The 21,642-nt window shown below is 46.6% G+C and overlaps 1 protein-coding gene across 7 annotated transcripts in view; it reads left to right on the forward strand.

Annotated features, from left to right (window-relative positions):
* Positions 1 to 21,642, forward strand: part of DLG3 (discs large MAGUK scaffold protein 3) — a 1,834,707-nt gene that overhangs the window by 1,637,895 nt on the left and 175,170 nt on the right. For 4 of the 7 annotated variants that reach the window (XM_085608387.1, XM_085608389.1, XM_085608390.1 and 1 more), the window contains one exon: positions 10,482 to 10,581. The exons of the other annotated variants lie outside the window; for them this stretch is intronic. In XM_085608387.1, the coding sequence (XP_085464513.1) occupies positions 10,482 to 10,581 (100 nt within the window). The remainder of the gene's footprint in view (positions 1 to 10,481; positions 10,582 to 21,642) is intronic. 7 annotated transcript variants of the gene reach the window in all.

A 21,642-nucleotide genomic window follows, 5' to 3' on the forward strand; every position in this document is an offset into this window, starting at 1 on the left:
TCACCACCGAGGCAACCGCGGCATCTCGCTCCTGTACGCTGGTCTCAGGGCCTGGCCGAACAGGAGCGGCAGGGCACCCCACTCGCTGCCAAGGGAAGGAGCGTCGACGTTTCCTCACCGGCGAGTCCCCAGCGGGGGGGGACCCGTCGTCCAAACCAAGGATGTCCTTGGCAACCTGCAGAGAGCGGACCTGAACTAGCCTGTTCCGCCACCAGAAGATCAGCCGGAACGGGTGGCCCCATGAGTAGGAGATGTTCTGGTCCCGCAAGAAGGACGTCACGGGGCGAAAGTCACGACGCTTCTGCAGCGTCGACGCCGCCAGATCTTGAAACAACTGGGGACGGTGGTCCCGGTACAGCAGCGACGGAGTCCCTCTCGCCTTCCGAAGTATACGCTCTTTAAGTTGGTAATCGTGGACGCAAACCAGGATGTCGGGGGGGATGAGCCCCCGTCCCTCTCGGCAATCCCACGCAATGCACCCTGTCCATCCGGACTTCGCGGACGTCGTCCTCTCCCAAAATCTGCAGAAACAGGCCCTCCACGTAGCCCCGCAGGTCCCCAGCCTCTCCATCCCACGGCACCGCACGAATGCGGATATTGTTCCGTCGGGACCGATTTTCTAAGTCCTCCGCATGGGCCTGGAGATCCAAATTCTGTTCTGTGAGCCGAAGAACATCTTGCTGGAGCTGATGGACGTCGCCGGCGAGCCCCAAGTCGTGCTCTTCCAGGGTCGCCACCCTCTCCCCAATACCATCCACATCCCGACGCACCTCCCGGAGGTCAGAAGCCAACTGGGAGCGGAGGCTGGTGATGTCCTCCTTGATGGCGTTGAACAATTCCAGCATAAATGCCTTGGTGACAGGCGTATCATCATCAGGCGGCTTAGAAGAGGCACCAGCGCCGGACGGCGACGAAGGGGTGGCACCCCGCTGCGGACCGTCCTGCCCGGATTTGCCTCCCCGGGCCTTGCCAGACATCGTGCCCTATTTAGGGGCAACTCGCTGCCACCCACTGCCAGGCTGCATGTCACCACTCCTGGCGCTGCACCACTACGTGACCCTGCAAATGGGAGTAGCCAGTCTCTGGGTAGAGCCACTCAGTTCGTGCCAAGCGTGGGGGATAGGCAGACACAGGCCGGCTTTTAGCAGTTCGGATAGTCCAGCTATGGGGCCGCGCACCCGGCCACCGGGCGCCTCCACGAACGCCCCCGCTTCCTCAGACCCCCGTCCACTCTCCACCTCAAGGGACACACAGCTGACAGGGAGAGTAGTGGGGCTATGTTTCTCCAAACGCTCGCCAGCGAGAGTCCCCCAGGGGGATCACCCCCACCTCGGGCCCCCAACTGAGCTTACCGGGCCCACACGGGATTTGCCTACGTCCAGGGGGGGGGGGGCTTCCAATCCTTGTCGCCCCCAACAGTCTTAGCGGCCGAAGCAGACCCCACATGCTCGGCTAGGTCACAGGCCCTCCAGCGCCACTATGGGCGGAGCACATTCCAGGCTCCCACGCCCCAGGTCCCCACAGACGCCGTCAAATCGTGCCCTCCAATGGCCGCAGCACCGTCACTATCTCCACTGCTCACTGCCTCACGGGAACCCGGAGGGGTCCGGGCGCCATCCCACACACCGCGTCACCGGGGCAGCCCGGTCCGCTCAAGCTCCGGCGCTGCAGCGCTTCCTTCTGGGGACCCCCGCAGGCTTCGCCCCCAGTGCCGGGGCGGGAATCCGTGCCCCCACTGCTGAGTTCACCCGCTGGACAGGCCGCGCATCTCCGCACGCCGGACGACAGCACCACGTCGCCACCTCCGGCATGTAGCTCCGCACCCGATGGGAAGCCGGGCTCCACAGCGTCAGCCCCGATTCGCAGGCGAGGTCCCGGCTCCTCCGCCAGCCGCGCCACAGGCCGCAATCAGGACGGGACAGCCAGCACCTCGGGAGGGCCCGCCGGCTATCCCACAGCTCCTCCGCTGCTGCAGGGCACCGAGCGCTACACCAGGCAGGTCCTAGGAGTCCTCGGGAGGCCGCTAAATCAATGCTTTGCAGATCAGGCGCCGGAGGGACCGAGGTGAACGTCCTACTCCGCCACCATCTTGACTCCGCCCGATCAATTTTTAAATAGGACATCATAACCTCCTGGAGTTTTACAATCACTTATTCCTCGCTAAGGACTTCCTTTTCGACTTGACAACCTTCTTCCACCCCATCGACCTCATTATCAGTGGGGTAGCTGCACCCATTGACGACTCCTACATAAACAAACCCTTTGTCTGTTAACTTCACATCAAAAAAGACCATTGTTGATGACTGCTGTGTTAATGACTTTGGGCAGCTATGACTGTGTGCTGAATGACCAAGCAATCCACATGCCTCTGTTTCGGATTAAGCTAGTTTAAGAATTTCCCCACCATATTGTGGAGGAAGGGGTTGGACCCCCTTCACCCTTTCTGAGTACGTTGACAACATATGCAAATCATGAGGATGATGTTGAGAGTAGCTCTTTTTCCGTCTGCTTTCCACTATGTGTTAACAGCCATCTTTCAGGTATCTTTTAAGCCCATGACAGGCCAGTGCTAGAGCATATTTCCTAACCTACACAATGAGCAGGGGCTCTCCCAGTTCTGCTTGAAAGTGTGCTCTTGCCTTTCCCTTGTCCTGCAATGTTGGTAAATGACTGTTGGCTCTCATTGGTCCTATTAGCATTAAAGCTAATACCCCTCGTAGAGTATTCACAATGCAACATCTCATCCTGAGAAGGGTGAGAGAAGAAGGAGGAGAAGTTGGACAAGTGATGGACTGAGACAAGTGCAAAGGAGAGACTAACTTGAACCTAAAGGAATAAAAGTGCACCGAATCAGTTTGTCCAGAAAAATATCACTTACAGAGGGCTAACTGAAAAAGCGTGCAATTAGCTGATCCTCCACACTGAAGTGATGGCAATGACAAAAACCCACTCTCCAAAGTTAACAATCTCAGATAACAGCTATGCATCAGCTCAAATGGTCCTGCTATAAAAAAAAACCTGCAAAACCCAAATATATACACTACCGGGGAGCCTCAAGCGGAAGAATGTGAAAAAACATTTAAAAAAACAATCATTAAAAGTGGCTAGAGCAGAATAACCTGGTCGAGCAAACACAAATTCACTGACAAAGCTTCCAAATGGCCTTTAATTGTCCCACAGCAAAACAGAGTGGCAGATACTGGAAAATATGTGGCCCATAGTTAACACCTAGCCACTCGTGAGCATTCTGCCACAAAAGCGTGGCCAGTGTCACACATGCGTAGTGTTAATCTAGGAAAACATCAGTGGCTTCAGGTCTGATTCCCTTTCATTATATAAGAATGTAACAAACTGGAGAGGGGAGCAATACTGCACTCATCTGTCAAATGCAGTCTCTAACTGCACACCAACTGAGTCGGAGGGTAAGATCTGAATTCCAGGTTTTTTCTGACCAATCTGTTGCAATGAGAATCACTTGAATTTTAGAAAATCACTGGAATCGAAGGGAACGCGTAATGCATTCAGAAGTTCCACTTCAGGCAAAACATGTTGCCCAGCACATCCCAAATGGTAGGCATTTTGCATTGCCTGAAAAAGCAAATACATCCTCCAGAGGTGACCCTCAGAGAGCAAGGATCATCTGAACTTCCACAGAGTGAAGTTCCTGGTCATGATTCCCCATGCAGGTCCTTTTATGGGTATCTCCTTTCACATTCTGCAAGCCTGCCAGCCCATAGGATATCAGAATATGGAGGCACCACCATCCAGGTGTGAGAGTACAGTCTTTAGCAGTATTTGAGAAGTGTTTCCGAGTCAACAGTTTGAGAGAACTGGTACCAGTTTGTCTTGATTTTTCTTGGCGATGTGTGTGGTTGATGTCCAGGTTGAATCCTCTGTACTTGCTGTTGGAAGAAAGCTGAGGTTTGAATCTGTTTAGGTCCCTGTTAAGCTATGTTTGGACAAGTTTGTTGCATGCTGTTCATGGCTAATAGCAGGATATCCGTTTTCGTCCGGTTGAGATTCAGATGAGTGCTGGGTAATCCGGTCTGGATCATAAACTGGAAGTGTCTGAGGCATTGGGATATTTGTAGCAGAGGAGGCTTCCAAGAGACGTTTTGTCATAGTCTTATAGCTGAATTGTGATGTTATTGGTGAGCAGTGTCCCAAGAGGCTCCATGTAAAGCAGGTAGAGTGAATGTATTGAGTCTGAATATTTGCAAAAGGGATTAGTTACATACCAAGATCATTGGTAATTTTGATTGAATTAGTTGGGTAAGAAAAGAGAAGCTCTGTTACATCAATTTACATATTACAACCTGAAATACCGTGTTTGATCTGGTACTTTTCCAAATCTTTTTTGCATAGTGCATCACAGTTGAGGTATACAGAGATAGTGACTTGAAATGTTATTCCACCCATTGAAAGTAGGAAGGCCTTCAGCACCAGGCATACCAACTGCAGTGTGAGCAAGCTAATGTGCAGCTTTTGCTCTGTGCCCAGGTTTTGACACACTTATTGTCCAAGTGGACTCCCTGATTGAGGGGAAAACCCACTAGTCACCACAGGCCATTGAGTGGATGGCAAACTAAATGACCGATTGCCTATTAGAATGGGTGTAAGCAACCACCACTAAAGATTGTTTGATATAGCTGCGTGGATAGTCACCTCATCAAAAAATAATCACATAGGCGTTGTTCCACTGCTGCCTCAGACACCACTTGAGAGCACTCATCCTCGCCCACCCATGAGGAGTTAGGTAGCAAGCAAACCCACTATTCAGAGAACCATCTGACCTGGAAAGAGTCAGACAAGACATAATGATCATAGCCTGAATGTCTAGTATTCTGGACTGGGAAGAAATCTCTGAAGTCCATATTCAAAACTACTGCAGGAGATACTTGGAGACCTGCAAGCATGATTTAACATTGTTAATTGACCATCCCAAATGGAATAAGAGTTGGATGTCTGAACAAGGTGAGCAGACACCAACTGTGGTAAGCTGACCTTTGTCATGCAGTAGTTCAGGTACAGGAAGATATGCACTCTTGTCTCTAGAGATGCATGACAGCCTCTGCCCGGACCTTGGGAAACCTCATAATTGCTGATGTCAATACGAAGGGCACATTAGGAAATTTGACCTCACCAGAAACCTTTAGTCACATTTGTGAGTGCATGATAAGAATGTGAAAATAGGGTCCTTCAGGTCTTGGGATACTGTTGTATCCTGCTGGTCCAGAGCTGGCAGCACCTGCTATAGGAGAACATCTTCAACTGCCCTAAAAGTGTAGTTTGCTAAAAGGCTTCATGGGCAAAAAATCAGCGCCATCAGAACCAAATGAACCATTTTTCTTGAACTAAAAATAAGAATAGCACACCCCAGCCCTCTGACTAAATTGATCTAATTATGTCACTCTTTGACAAAGGAGGAAAAGAACTTCTGTCACCAAGATGGGAGTGCGCAATAAAACTACGTGGATCGAAGCCCCATGTTATGGTCTGATGGACTCACTGGTGAAGGCCACCCTCACAACGGTTCGGAAGCGTACACTTTTTTGCCAGGCAGATGATGGTGCTCCAAGAAGGCTGCATTAAAGTGTGTTTTGCAGAACTGACTGTTGAAGAGGACTGGGGAAACTGCTGCTACTCAGTTTATCACCGTGCTGTCCCTATAATGCTCAAAACAAAAACCACACTACACTGGCTGTAGACGCTGAGCTCTTGAATAGTTGCAAAACTTGTGTTGGTGAAAGTGTCCACCAGATGAGTTTAGGCCCAGTGGCCAAGCTCTGCTTAAAGGACCTTATGTGGAATCTGTCTTTTCCTTCAACAGTCATTTCCCATTGAAAAGCATGTCCATCAGGCTTGTTTGGACATTACCATGTGGAGTGCATTCAGGCTTGTCTGTTGTCCATCTCTCACATGGAGGAGACTGTGTCCCTGATATTCAAGCCGCACTGTAAGGATCTGTTTTGCAGCACCCTAACTGTCCTTTACCAATTTCTATAAGGCGTGGAAGGCGGACGGAGGCTGCGTTCTCGATTTCCCACAACACGTTCAAATAGCATGTGTCAGTGCTGGTGTCATTTGTGGTACCGAGAGATACAATGCCAAAGGCAAAGACCTTGTGGCCCGTGGCATTCAAAATCTTATGATCTGGGGGAGTGGTTGGAAAAGTGTTTGGATTAAGCTTGGATGATGACGTATGTACCACCAGGCTGACTAGAGAAAGGTGTGCTTAGAAATTTTTGGCTGATTAAGTGGACCTCTGATATTTAGCTACCTACCTATTGACTGAAGGAATCAACAAGTGCTTTTTCAGACCGCTTTATAGGGCCTTCTTAAATGGCAAGAGTGATTCTGATATGGCGACCATAGGCTGGAGAACTTGAGTAAACTTAGACTTAGCGTATAAAGACACCAAAGGATGCTCTTTAACGTTTATGAAGATTGCAGCAAAATAATTGCCATTTTCTGAGGAAAGGGTTAAGTGGGTAAGGAAAGTTAATTTCAGGACAAGTGTCAAGCCCTCTTGAGTTCTAGAGATGTCAAAATCAGAATAATAAGGGATAACAAAATATCAGCTTCAGAATTATCGTGTTCAGTGCCGCAGAGATGCACCCAATGCATCTCCAAGGCATTGGATTCCAAGGTGAATTGTTTCTCCTTGCAGTCAAATATCTGCACCCTCCATTTGGTGTTTCGCCAAAACTCTGTCTCGGGGGAAGCCTACACTCTAGGTTTGTTAATCCCTTGAGTGCCCATGACGAGATGGTCTCGTCATGGGCCGCGGTTGCGCTGTGCCCATGACGAGACTATCTCGTCATGAGCCCCGCCCGCTAATGAAACGCCCGGCACAGGGCGTGGAAAGGGCGGGGCACTCAAGGGGTTAAACAAGATAATCATCTCTGCCAGAGAAGGACGCTAGGCGCAACCAAAAGACTTCCAGGCTGTGGATCACTGTGTCATTGCAAGGTCTGCAGATGATGCCCCAGGTACTGGTCCAGGTCTATGCAAGGGCTCACAGCGTGCTGCCACTGCAGCGTTGAGCTGTGTGCAGGGGCATCCGTAGCTCCTAGTGAGTGGAGGTGGGACCAGGAGAAGGAGTAACAACCCTGAAGGTATTGGATATAGGCTGCGATCTGTGAGGTAAAAGAAGCCGGAACCCCAGTCAGAGCTTTAACATAGCATGCTATGGCTGAAAGGACAACATTTCCTTGGGAGATGGGGAAATGCACTGCTTAGTCCTGGATCTATCCCCAGAACAGGTACTCTTCCCCTCCGAGGATTAAGAGCTTTGCTTGTGTTTTTTTTTCTCGGGTGAACATCAGGAGAATTCTTCTGTATTAGTGTTTTACCTGTTGAGGCCAAAGAAAGAGGACAGGTTTGGCGTTGTGCCCCTCAGATATAACAAGTTTACCTTCCATCTCCCTAATCGCCTTGGGATACATCTGAGGAACATTTCCAAAAGGAGGTGGGTTGTTTAAGACCTCATCACCACATCCATTTGCCATTAGGGTTGCAGATGGACATCTACTTGATGCATGTCATGTAGCTTAGAGCCTTTCATACCAAGAAAGACAAGTACATTCTTTGAAAATGTTGTGGGGTAAACACCTAATAAAATGGAGTAGAGCTACAGATGCTTTTTTAAAAGGATGTGTGAAGTAGGAGTTGATTCAAATGCGCAGTGCAGGCCCTATGTCTTCACATCAAGAGGCAACGTGGAGCTGTGGGTGGAACAGCATGGTGCCACCCAGCCACACTACGGAGGCATTGCTGTGTAAACAGTTTTCCATATCCATTTTGGGTACAACAGTGTTTAAAACGTGAGGAGGTGTCTGTCAGAATCTACCTCTAGGGTGAATACAGTGGTGTACCACGACTCAACCCGTTTGCAGTTTTAATGTTGGCAGATCCTTCCCTTCTCCTTTGTTACTCCAAAGTTCTGTTTAAGAATATAAAGAATATCCAGTGATAGCAAAGGAAACGTTATTTATCATTCCAATTCCAGAGTAAATAGGTTCACCAAATTTCTTTTAGGATTGTTTATTCGTCATTTAAAAATGAACTGCCACCTGAACAGAGCATGTTGTGATAGTCCAGCTTCCAGAATTCCTTGCACGAGCAGGGTACATTTCCTTTTCACATTAAAATCGCTCATGTTAGCAAAATGTTGCTTTGTTACTCGTGGTACATTATGCTTGAAAATGTATTCATTTTCTCAGCCAAATCTACATATGTAATGGGTTGATAGTGTTCCTTGACAAACTGACAAACTCGGAAGATGTTGGATATCCTAGTCCTGCTTTCTGTGCAAAAATGATTTAAAGCTAACTCTCCAAATGTATAGGTTTTGGAATCCTGTACCTGGGTGGAGATATTCTACTGTTTATGAATTCAGAGAACATGCCCATGACGCAGAATAAGAATTCAATGGGACCCCTCACGTTTTTGGAACTATATAACCGTTTGACGAATATAAACCATAACACGGAGGATGTTTCAGCTTTCTTTTCTTTCGTTTGCTTGTGTTGACGATTTTAGTAAACAAATGCTATTATCTGCAAAGTTTTCCCAGGGAAAATCTTCAATTTAACAGTCATTCTAAGGTCTGACCCTTAAAAATGTTTATCGATTCCATTGCTTGTCGGATATTTACTGGGCTTCTCCCCCTTGGCCACGTTTGCTTAAAAGTACACAATGCAGACTCTCATTTATTCTGAAGCATTTAAGACAACGCTGTGACTCGTGTGGACTCCCACTGAGTCATTACTTGAAGCTGAGGACCGCCAGCCTAAGTAATTTCCGTGATTTGAACCTCAAAAAGAAACCCAAAAAGTATACACCCCAAAAAAATGCTCAAATATTGGAAAACAAAATCATTCACAATCAAATAGATGGTTTTCAAATGTTCATATTTGCTTCTTTGTTGTATATACTTAATTTTACTTTATTAATGCTAATTTTAATATTTAATTTTGTAAAAGTCACAGGCCTTGTGGATCCCCAGGTGTCCTCGGACTACAGGTTAAGAACCACTGATTTAAGAGCGAAAACTTTGCTACGATTATTAGAAACTCCTCTTTCTGAAATCTTTGTAGGTGTTTTCTTGTCCTCTTCTTGGGCAAACACTATTTAGGATCAAAGTAAATGTTCTTCCATACTCGAGAGACTGGTCAAGGACCACCAGTAATGCTTCTTAGGACTTACCTTAGTTCGCCGTGATCCGTTATTAAATAGATTTTTAACGTTTTCAGAATATTCCAGTAGACCCCAATAAGGATAATGGTTTCTTGGAAACTGCTTTCTACTCTTCTTATTTTTCAGTAAGAAAATGTAATTTGCACTTTGCTCCTGTCTGAATACACAGCTTACAGACCTTATTTACTCAAGTTTAAAGTATAATTTATTTTTTTGGGGAACAGATTTTCATAAAGATGAGCGCTTTAGTGAATAAAGGCAATGCTATGCCGATTTTTAAAGAATTCTTCTTTTTTTGTGTGATGGTCCTGCTTTCCATTCTCATCTGTGGGGGATTATGTTAAACTGCACACAGGTAAGTAATGTTTGCTTCTTTGAGGCAGTGTTCTTTGGAGATTTGTCTGTTCAGTTTCTCACAGTAAGTATGATATTCCTATTGTAATTGTTTTTGTAAATATGTTTTTTAGTTCGTTGCCGCTTGGTTGGTAGCCAGTAATTCGTTTGTTCTCTCCCAAATGCTGGACAGACTTGCACTATCTACAACGTCATATATTGTTTTCATAGAGGGAAGTGTTTCCAGCCAGCTTGGTTGCCCTTGTATACCTTTTTGGTTATGAGCTCCAGAAACTCCCTTTTTCGCAGCAGATTGTTTCTCTAGCTGAAGCAAAAGGCAGCCACTTGGTGACTCCTGCACAACTGCCTCAGAGGGTTATACTTGGGACTCGTTAGATGCTTTTAAAACATAACCGCATTTAACTTGTTGGTAATGTGATCGAATAGCAGATACCTAAGGATTTTGGGTTCAAAAAGTGTTAATTTATGAGAAACGTTTATCCTAGGTTGAATGTTTCTCTTCTCAGGATCCCTATGCTTCCTCATCAATGACAGGGCTGTACTGAGTAAAACATAGGATAGTCATTTTATTGTGAGCTTTGTTTATGGAAACAGATGCTGTCCGTTTATGCATTTTAAGCTGCTCTGAAGTCTGGCTGCTGCTAATTGTGATCTCAGTCGTTGAAAGTGTTACACGAATGCTGTGTTTTGGACACATACCTGTGTTTTCCCATAGCTGTTCTCAATTAGAAAATGCATCCAGCACCCTAAAACATTCGGAGACCAGCGCTGCTTTTGCATCCCAGTTTTCATTTTGCCTCCACAAGTCTGCATAAGGCTGTCATCACTTATCTTCATTTTAATTTTTCATGCATGCTTTTAAAATCCATTGTTCTTGTTTTTTTTGTTTCTCCATTTCCTTCCCTACCATCTCCATGTGTCATCAGTCGATCAGGTCAAGACGTAAAAAGAGTTTCCGCCTCTCTCGAAAATTTCCGTTTTACAAGAGCAAAGACAACCTTGTCCGAGATGGCAACGGACAGGACCGTAAGTAATGTCTGGTCAAAAAGGATGGGCCAAAACCCTTCCCCACCTCTTTGTTAATTATGAACTCTTGTGCACCTTTTTTCTATCCACTTGCTGCTTACTTGTAGTTAGAGGCTATGGGGTGAGTAGCATGCCAACATCCCACCTACACACCTTTCCTTTTCCAGTGGCACTAAAGCCAAGATTTTGTGTAGAAGCAGTCCCTCCGTAGCAGCCTCTCAAGAGGCTCCTTCATGTTGCCAAATCTTAGTAGCTTTAAGCCAGGCAGCAGGTAAATCTGAAATCATGTTTGCAGCATTAAAATGCGCGTGTAGGATCCTGCATATTTTTGTTTACTCTGCCCTAAACGTTCTAAACAGCACTTAACGTTCCTCTTTATTTTCCACATCACACAGTGGTTTGGTCTTAAATTGTCACAGGGTGAGCAGTGCTTTCTGTTTTTCTGGTGGCTTTTGGTCTGCATTCAGTCACATCTTGGACTTCATGTGAAATATGGAAACACAGTTCAGCGATCAATTTCGTGTTTAAACAGTACCTCTTCACCAGTGGCAGCTAGCACGGATCGGGCGGGGGAGCATAAGGGGAGGTTGTGAAGAAGAAAAAAAAAAACACCTTCACGGCCGCCTCTATCCTTTGTCGTCTCTCCTCTTCCTGACAAGTCCAAGGACTGCTGCACACAGGCTCCCCTAAGCCAATCGCAGTGCTACTGTTACCATGACAGCAGTGTAGTGAGTGGTCTGATCGCCGTGGTTCAGCACTCGGACGGGGATTATGAGCCTGTTCTTCACCCAGGCTGTGCAATACAGCTGGTTGAAGAACATGCTAAGTGCGCATGACTGTTTGGCCGGGCCAAGACTGCCTGCAAAACCGTCATGCGCACTTAGAAAGTAACCCAACCACTCCTCCCTCTGCTCTGAGTAGCCTAGCCCCACCCCACCCACAAAACTGCCTCAGTAGGGAAAAATAAAATAACCATGGTATCATTTTATGTTTCCTTTTTTGCACTGCTGGAAAAGCAGTGGGGTGAATCTCCTTCACCTTAGCGGAGGACAGCCGCTGCTCTTCTCTTTAACATACCTTTAAGAGACAAAGTGGTCTTTTCCTACAAATAATAAAAAAATACATTTTACTGAGAAGCCCAATATACAATGTCTCCAAAAAATAAAGTAAAACAGGAAATGGTGCATATAGACATTGCTTAGAAGCATACTGGCATGTTTCTTAACTGAATCCAAGGGTATCTTTGCCCTCCTTATGCATCAGAATTGTCACGAAGTTCCTTTGGATGTGATGGTCATGTAAGAATCCAATCAAACCAGTTGTACCTCTTACAACGAAGTAGGATTACTCTAATGAAGTCAATGAGTATAACCAATATAGAATAGCGAGCAAGTAACTTGTCCATTTAATATTTTCCCCTATTCACATACATTACAAAAGAATGGCTGTCCGATTTCTCTACTTCAGAGGAGAGTTAACTAGGAGAATAGGGCATATTAATGCAATTGAGTTGCACAGAGCCCCAATCGATTTGTTTGCCATTTTTTTAAGTCCAACTTTGTGCAGCCGTATTTTTCAGAAGTGTGGCTGATATTCGTCTCTTGCAGTTGTGCTCATTTTGGAGAGTGGGCCTTTTTTTCTTTTTTTTCAGGCATGAGTAGTTGCTTAGGAAACAGGAATGGCTCAGCACACGACTATTCTCTATAGTGGAAACATAGTAATATTTGACAATAATAAGAGTTAATCAATGTTAATATATACGAAGAACAACACAATGTCTCCCAAATGACTCCAGAAAAGACTTTGGTTTCTTAATAATAATTCCTTCCTTTATTCCAAATTTTATTTTTGTTTAAAAACACATCAGAGTTCATAGCCGATGCTAGTAGATGAATATTTGATGACTATTTTCCTTCACTGTCTGACTGCGGATCACGCCGTTACGCGACTCTGTACTTGCTCTGGGTTACTGAATTCCCTTTTACATATTATTCACCACAACACAATGTAGTTGTTTCTTCTACGTGCAGATCTAAAGTCATCAAATATTCATCTACTTATTAACTTCCATTATTGCACGCATCTTCTTTATTGAGCCTTGAAGTCCCGTTGGGATGAAATGTGCTGCGTCGGCTATGAACTCTGTGATGTGTTTTTAAACAAAAAGAATTTGGAATAAAGGAAGGAATTATTATTAAAAAAACAGTCTTTTCTGGAGTCATTTGGGAGACATTGTGGTGGTTGTATATATTAACATTGATTAACTCTTATTATTGTCAAATATTACGGTCTGTGTTTACACTATAGAGAACAATAGTTGTGTGCTGGGCCATTTTTGGTCATTCCAATCAATAGGGATGTAAGGAGGTCACATTCCTGGCTCTTTGCACCACATTTCTGTATAAAACTATTCCAAACTAGACTGACTGGTGCAGGTCCTTAGTGCCCTGACCTTCTGTTAGAGTAGTTGCTTTCCCTTTTTTTTTTTCTGTGCAGGGAACTGTTTAACTTTTTGATAAAAGGCAATAATACAGGATACTATATGTGCTCTGTTTTGAGAATGTGAAATCAGTGTGTACTGTTTTATTTACCAATAATTTTGATTTAGGCTTTCCTTAGTTTTAGCTACACTGCTACAACTGCTCTGCTAATGGAATTAAATAGGGTTTACACATCTGTGTTGCCTGTTATTTGATCTGTTGACGTATACGGCTTGCACATCTCTGTATTCTGTGGCAGTAAATTTGGCATAGTTCCAGCTTCATGAATTTCATTTTTGATCCACGTTTGCTTTTCTTGGATAGACCAGGGCTTGAAATTATTGTATTGGAAATTTAATTTCACTTGACCGAAGATCATTTGGTGTTTTAGAACTCTTATAATTGAACATTCCTTTAATGGGGAAATATATGGAGCTCCTGGAGAGAGTACAGAAATCATTAAAGATGTGTTCGAAGAGCAGTGCAGATTGATCAGGGGGAGGAATTACTGTGGAAATTTGAAGTGATACTGTGAAGTCAAGTGCTAATATTATGGGATTATACTTTGCTAATATGCTCAACTCTCCTTGCCCTGTTCAAGTAATGTACTTCTCTGTTCTGATGCTATCAATCATGATTTCCATGTATCCACCTGTGATGGTGTGCTGTGCAACTGTTTAATAAAAAGATGTAAAAAATAAATAAAAAGATTGAACATTCCTTAATCAACAGTTGAACCTTCTGCCACACCAACCAGTACAGGACAATAAGATCTCAATGCCTTGGGCGAAATGTTGAGTAGAACACAGACATGAGGTTGCAGTCACTCAGCAAAATATATACCATCAGTGTGTATAATTCTCTGCTATGCCTAAAGATATTTGACTCTTTTCTTCAACCAGCTGCTGTCCACTGGGCACTGAGTGATGATACCTTGCTGGTGCCCTTCTCAGTGCCGTTGAAGGATGCTGGTGTCCTCTGGTGCTGGCATATTGCTTCCTTTGTTAGTAGAAGGCATGATTGTGTTTATGCTGGTACTGTTGCTGCAAATACTATTTGGACCAGCTGGTGGTTGGAGCCTCTCTTATAAGACTTGCGATTCTAGGAAAGTCTCTTTGTGAAGCCAGCCAGTTTCAGAGCTTCCGCTTCAGTCTTTAGAATCCCCTTCTCTGTGTGAGACCTGGAAAGCTGGTTTCCAGAGAGGGAGCTTACATTTTCTGTGGCGCGAACACCTCCAGACCATATGATGGCAATGTGCCAGTGGCTTCACTGGGTATTTTGGTTCCAGGATGTCATCTTAGTTAAGACATATTACAGTCCTTACTGTGAGTCCTGTAAAGGAGGTCTGCAAACTGATACTTCTATTTCAGAAGTGCACAGTCAGTGTGTCCTGGGAGATGTTGCAGCTGTTTGGCAACCATTCATGTCTAGAGTATCATTATTCAGCACTATGCAGAGAAGTAAGTGGGACCTCCTGTGAATATCTGAAACAATCGGAGTTTGTAAGAGGGTTCTTACTTGAGAATGGGCCCCAATCTGTGGCTTTTGATATTGTCATACCACTCTTCAGTAGTTTGCATAGGAATCGCTAGGGTTGTGCAATTTAGGATGTCAGTTACTAGAGGTTTTGCTTGGTGTTTTGGCTATAATTTCTCAAAATGCTGCACAATTTAACCTTTTTGACCAATGTGTCAATATTTAGCATTCTCCTGTCTGTTTATGACCAGTTATTTTTGATTCTTTGTTATTGTGCGGACAAGTCCTCACTCCTGCAATCAGATGTTGCATTGTTCTTGGGCCCTTCTGAGGATCTCTTTGATCTGGACCTGATTCCATACTTTTATCAATTTGATTTTCTCTACAATCAGAGCTGCCTTTCTCTCCACTTCTGAGGCTTTGGGGTTTGTTTAACCGGATATTTTGTGTTGAAGGCACTACTAGGAGTAGTCTTGGTACCAATGACCGTCAACTTATTAGAATATGGTCTTTGGGAAATTAATGGGAAGCATCCTGGGGTTTCTGTGGACAGTTGCCTGTTCTCTTATGTGTGGGATATGGTCTCTCTATTTCTTTGGACCTCTCTTAACATGGTTGGTCTCAGTCTCATAGCAGTATTTGAGGGTTAGCAATTGCTTGGCAGAGAGGAGCTCCTTAGCATTGAAACCATCAGTGGCAAAGCCCTCAGAGAGAGACCTGTATGGTAAAAGTCACCTTTGTTGAATGTTGCCATTGAGTCTTTCAGCTTCTTCTGTTTCTTTGAACAGGGATGACCACCATGGTAGCGTTTCTTTCAGTGACCTCACAGGATCACCACATGCCAAGATAAAGCAATACTCTCCACTGGCCCCATTGCTGGAGTAGACATCTGAGGTAAACCTCCCTTCTTCTGCAGAAGCCAGAGTATAGCATTCCTGAAATCTCCTTTTGTACTTCAACAGCCTTGGTGATGTCTTCTGACATGTGACACATCTGAATGGCGTGAGTACGGAAGATAAATAGAAATTGTGAGTTGGTACTTCAAAGATGACACTGCTGGAGGGCCGGTTATCAAAGAGATCCAGCAGTGTCTGAAAAGGCAGCTCAGGTGAGGGTCTCTTTTGGGGAAACGAAAAAAAGAATCCTCCAAACTTTAGGAAAAATAATTTAATGTAATACATAATCTGAAGGGCCCTACAAAGCCACTTCATATCATAAAAGATGTTCAAATAAGTATATTTTTTAATACTCATTTGAACATCTTAAATGATATGTATTATTGTATTATTCTGTCCACCCAGCCTAAACTTCCCTCCCTAGAGTACAACACTGCTGATAACAAAGGGGCCGCACAGCGACAATGCATGATTTCAACATATTGGTTGAGGCCAAAGACTTGCTAGAAGTTCAGGCCCTGTGTCACGGTCTTCTTACTGGAAACCTTTAATCACAGCAGCCCTAGTTCTTGAAGCGTAAAACAAGCAGGCAGATGCTTTAAGCAGGTTCATAGGAAAATCACTCATGGATCTTCTTAATAATTTCAAAAATGTTACCACCTGAAACAGGCTAAGACCAGAATGATTGCTTTTCCGTGGCTTAAGAATGATTGCTTTTATGTGGCCTTGACAGTGTTACCATGAACGGTTAACATAAACTGCTTCATGTGTCATTGCAACCATACAGTTGATTACTGTGCAGACCAGACCTATTTTTTAGGATGCATTCTGCACAGTCCCAAAATCATGGACCATGGCAGCCTGACTCTCAAACTCCTTTAACACTTATATAAACTTGCCACAAATACTGTATGAAGTGTTGCATCTGGTGTGTGAAGAACCAATTGATTAAATGTGATGTCAGTAGAAATGAAGTTGACAATTCAAATGAATTTTTAATAGTCTGAGAGCCTGTTTTGGGAATTTCCTTAATCCCATGACACTTGATTTTTCTGCAAATAAAAATGTGTTTCCTTAGGGGGCGCTAGAGAGCGCACAGCAAAATGGCCGCACTTCTGTGAGGCTCTGCCAAACCGAGCTGCCATCCGCCAAATATCTGCAGAATGCATCGGCCTGCATGCCTGCCTGAGGATGGAGGGGGCCTTCCCCCCTACTTGCCGCATCTGCCCATGGTGATTGCGGGCCTGAGAGCTCTTGATAGTGGGTCGAAATACACTGACCTCGGTAGGCTGTGGTGCTGGAGGAAGATGGCGGCTGCTGGATTGCGGTAGGCCACGCTGCCGCTGGAGGTGAGTGTGCGGCGGCTGCTACTCGTCTCCCCCTTGCTCATCGGTGGATTGGTGCCTGGGGCGATTCCTGCTGGTGTGCAGCTGCATCGGAGGGGGGTGCGACTGGATGCTCCCCTATGCGGCCGCAGTCCAACTGATGTGGAGTGAGGAGCGACGTCGGCTGGGAAGCGATTACGGTGACCCTACTCGGAGGCAGCTGAGCGTCGCTGTATATCCGTGCGCCAGTCGGCGCCGGTTGCGGTGAGTGGGCTCGGGGTCTGGCAGAGGTCTGTGCTGCGGAGGCGGGATCGGGTCTGCAGCCGGACCGCGGCCTGCGAACTGCGGCTGGTGCGGGCGGGGCGCTCAAAACACTCCTGCTGGGCCTGAGGGAGACTGAGGCGTGAGGCGCTGCTGGGCCTGCTGCGAGGCGGTCGTCTGGGGACATTGAAGTGCCGCCGCGGACCGCTGGTGAGGCTGCCCGCCCTTTATTGTTGCAACGTGGCGGTGAGCCGCCCGCCTCGTACTTTAATGTACAGACGCTGGAGGCACCATAGATCCTGACACTTGAAAGGCGCCTCATGTTCCTATCACATTGACTGGGGGCCCGTGGCCTCCCCTCTGCTCACTCTGCTGTGTTTCTGGGCTGTCTGGCCGCAACTTCGGTGAGCCTCTGCCGGAGCTGTGAGGGCTCCGGTGGTCTCCATCTTGAATTCCAGTAAGGGCCTGCTGCGATGGTTAGAGCCCATTGAGGGGTACATTTCTGAGGTTTGGGGCGCGCTGCCCTCCCTCCTACTTGCAGCCTTCCGCGCTTGACTCTTCTGGTGCCATAACCCCGGTGGACTATTGCTGGTGAGGCGGGGGAGTTACTGCCCTCTAGGAATCATCATTGTGGAGGCTAGTTGCGGAGACCAGCGCCAGCTGTCTTATTGAGCTGTGAGCCCGTGGGGCTTTATATTTACATTGCTAGTTGAATTGCTCTCCTCAACTGCGGAGGCGGTGTCCCAGCTACGCATGTAGGACTGTCCTTCGTTCCATCCTGGAGGTAGGCCGCGACCCTCTGCCCTGGATAGTGTGGATTCGGGTCCGAACTGAAGGGGTCTGCTGCGTATTCGTTAAATTGGCCGCTGAGCAGTGGGAGTCTGGCTGCGCCCCGTCAACCTGCGGCGTATTGTCACGCTTCTGTCCCGCCACGCCAGATAATGGATCTACTGGAACGGTCCCCTCGGGTGCTGTCATAGGGGACCCCCTCTACTTCTCTATTCATAGCCTGTGTCTCTGCGCCCTGAGGCCTGATTGGTTGCTGGTTGCTTCCAGATTATCACTGGGAGGGAGGGAGGGGGGGGGGGAAGAGTCGTCAGGACGGACTTTTTTTCTCAGACTTGCCACTGGCTCAACGTTTCGTGATCATTGCCTACTGTTTAAGTGGTGTTCTTAACTCATTATGGGGAGGACTGAAAAATCTCAGCCGCGTCTCACCTTCGAGTCCTGTAGGGCTCCAAAGACTCTGCAACAAGCTGCCTCTGACGTGGAGGCTGACGCCCGTGCGGAAGGAGTCCCCACCCTAGAAACCACGTTGCTAGCTATGCAGCGCACCTTGCAGTCTATAGAGGGCACGATGGCTGCCGTAAACCATCGTCTAGACCACATGTCATCTCAGCTCGAGAAACAAAATGCGCGTATGGGGGAGGTGGAACAAAGAGTGTCGACGACTGAAGGTGGGCGGAGTTCAGTCGCGGAAAAAACCCTGAATATGGAAATGGTCTTGGCCCTTATTCAAGCAAAAAACGAGGACTTGGGAGGTGCACTCCTGGCGCAACAATCTCCGTATTACAGGTTTACCGGAGTCGATCAATGTGGGTAGAATGGAGGCCTATATTGGGCGTCTTATCTTGGATATCTTCGGCACAGCGCATCTATCCAGCATGTTCATAGTGGAGCGCGCCCACCGCTCTTTAGCTGCGAGACCGATCCCTAGGGCCCCCCCTCGCCCTATAAGTACCAGAGTCTTGAACTACAGGGATCGGGATACCATACTGCGTCTGGCACGAGAGAAGGGCACTATTTTTCATCAGGGCAACTCATTGGCCTTCTTCCCTGACATTACAGTGGCCGTCCGGGCGGCTAGGCGAGAATTTGGGAATGTGAAACAGTTTTTGCGCTATGAGGGGGTGCTGTACGCCATGCTGTATCCGGCTCGGCTCCGTATAGGCACTGCTGCAAATAATATCTTATCTCCGAAGGCCGCAATGGAGCATGCCAAGCACCTGAAGCTCCAGAAGTGGGATTCTACAGCTGTGCCTGAGGACGGGGAGCAGTGACACTATGCCAACTAGCTGGAGCTTACTGACTCATTTGGTTGATCAGTGCCTGGGTGGGCTGATATATATATTTTTCTTGCTCAGCTGGCTCTCAGCTCCTTATCTGTCTGTCTATGGTGCTTGTCCCCTGCCAGTTCGTACCCGCTGTCTTCGCTGTCCTTTGCCTGGCTTGACAGTCTATTCGCTCTTATCTAGTGTTTATTGCTCTGTGGATGTCAGCTGGTAGCGAGAGCTCTGTACACTGCTGTTGCTCTTTGTTACGATGCACATTTCTGAGTCCTATCTGCTGTTACCTCTGTCCTGGGAGGTGCCGCCTGGGTCCTCGTGGGTGCTACCTCTCAGTGGGATTTGCATCAGGCTGGTTGCATGTATCTCTAAAATGCTGCTTCTGGGCTCTGTTGACTCCTACTGGTAGTAGGCACGCACCTCTGCGCTTCCCATAAATGGGTGTACTCCCTCTTCTGTTTTTCGATTGTGGGTGTTTGGGAGGAGGGTTGTGTTGGTTTTCTGGGATGGCTTTGGCATGTTGGGGTAGCTGAAGTGAGTGGGGGTGGGGTAGGGTCACGATGGGACAGCCGAAATGTAACAATGTACACTGTCGGACGAACATTGCGACTGTTTATCTCTTCATGATGGCCGCTAGGCTAGGTGGTTGTGTATGGACAATTCCTACAAGATAACTAGTGTGATCAAGTTCCTTACTTGGAATGTTCGGGGCCTTAACACACCAAAAAAGATCAGGTCAGTGTTCGCATGTCTGGACCGTATGGGAGTGCACGTAGCCCTTCTCCAGGAAACTCACCTTACTCCTGAATCTGCTAGCAGACTGGGTGCTCGGTGGGCGGGACTACGGGTCTCCTCTTCTTTCTCCACTTTCTCTAGGGGGGGGTCATGGTTCTAGTGAAAAAAGGGGTGCCCTTTACTGAGATCGGGACTGAAGTGGATGATGAAGGCCGGGTCGCGATGGTGCATGGTCGATTGGCCGGAGAAAGTGTGCTGATGGTGAATGTATATGGTCCGAATATAGTCTACCCCTTGTTTTACTCGGATGTGTGGCGCCGGATCTCGCTCTTTCCACCGGCACAGATTATATGTGGAGGGGTTTTTAATCTGTTTAGACACTACTATGGACCGCTTTGGCGGCAGTGAGGCTCGACCTTAACGCGCTGTGGAGGTTCAACTGGGGCTTCTGGACACTGGACATCTGTATGACGTTTGGCGAACTCGTCACCTCGCGGACCGTCGGATCACTTTTGCTTCCTCGGTGCATGGCTACTGGTCCCGTATAGACCTCTGGCTGGTCTCGGAGTCTGTTTGCGCCTGGACGGCGGCAGTGTCGCATGAGGCCCGTACTCTCTCGGACCACTCTCCGGTGCTGTTGTCTTTGCAGCTGCCTGCGTTCCGGACTCCTCCGTTCGCCTGGCGGCTGCAGCCCTCAGAATTCACGGACTCTGTTTTTAAACAGCACATAGCAGGGCCATAAAATTCTTTCGGGAAAATGAGGGGACGGTGGGCAGTGCGGGGATGCTCTGGGAAGCGTTTAAAGTGACTGTGCGGGGGGCTTGCATCGGTGCCCAGTCTGGGGTTCTGCGATACCTCCGTCGGCGAATTAAGAGATTGGCATCTGACACCTCTGCACTGGAGCGGATTCCAGTTCATCCAAAGGGCTCATAGTCTGGAAGGTTTAACTGTGACCTGCCTAGAGTTGCAAGTTTAAATTCAGTCACCACTGCTCGTGGTCAGGGATGAGAGTTGTGGCTCTCCTTAGTATGGTGCGTCCAGGCTACACCCTCAAGTAGTGTCCACCCAGCTGTACATCCTGATCTGCTTCTAGGCGCCCAGAGGCTGCCACACAGTTAAAAATAAATGTAAAAAAATCACTGCTAGGGTGGTGTATTCGGTCACATCGACTGTATTCTGCTGACTGATTTGACTAATTGATTATATCCGTGTCTATAAATGTGTGTGTGTATGTATATGTGTGTGTGTGTGTATATATATATATATATATATATATATATATATATATATATATATAATATACATTTATAATATTCATTTACTTATTTCATCTTTATTCGATTTAAAAAAAAAAAAAAATCATAAAAGAAATACAGTGCATCACATGCACCAGACTGCTTAAAAACAGTAGCTGTAACATTATAAAAGCAGTTTATGAAATAAAGTGGAGCTGTCCAGGAAGGTTACAGTGCAACAAAGCCTACATAGCTGAACAATCCTGGGTCCACAAAAACAGATGATCGAAAATGAGATGCAAATAACGAATTCAACAATAATACAAGCAGCACGGCTTGTACTACAATTTACTAAATAAAGTGTGTACTGTCCGAGCAGGCAACAAGGCCAATGGCTCAACAATCCCGGATTCACAAAGCACGTTTATCAAGAACGAAATACATACAGTAAATCCAACAAAAATACAGGCAGCCTGGTCCACTCCACAAAGCTAGCTTGTGCGTTAAATCTAGTCTGCATGTGATATCCCAAGGCGTAGCATCTAAGCAAACATTAAAAACATTCAGGGATCCGCTGTAAATCTATA

The sequence above is a fragment of the Triturus cristatus genome, chromosome 5_2, assembly GCF_964204655.1.
Source record: "Triturus cristatus chromosome 5_2, aTriCri1.1, whole genome shotgun sequence".
NCBI classification, from domain to species: Eukaryota; Metazoa; Chordata; class Amphibia; order Caudata; family Salamandridae; genus Triturus; species Triturus cristatus.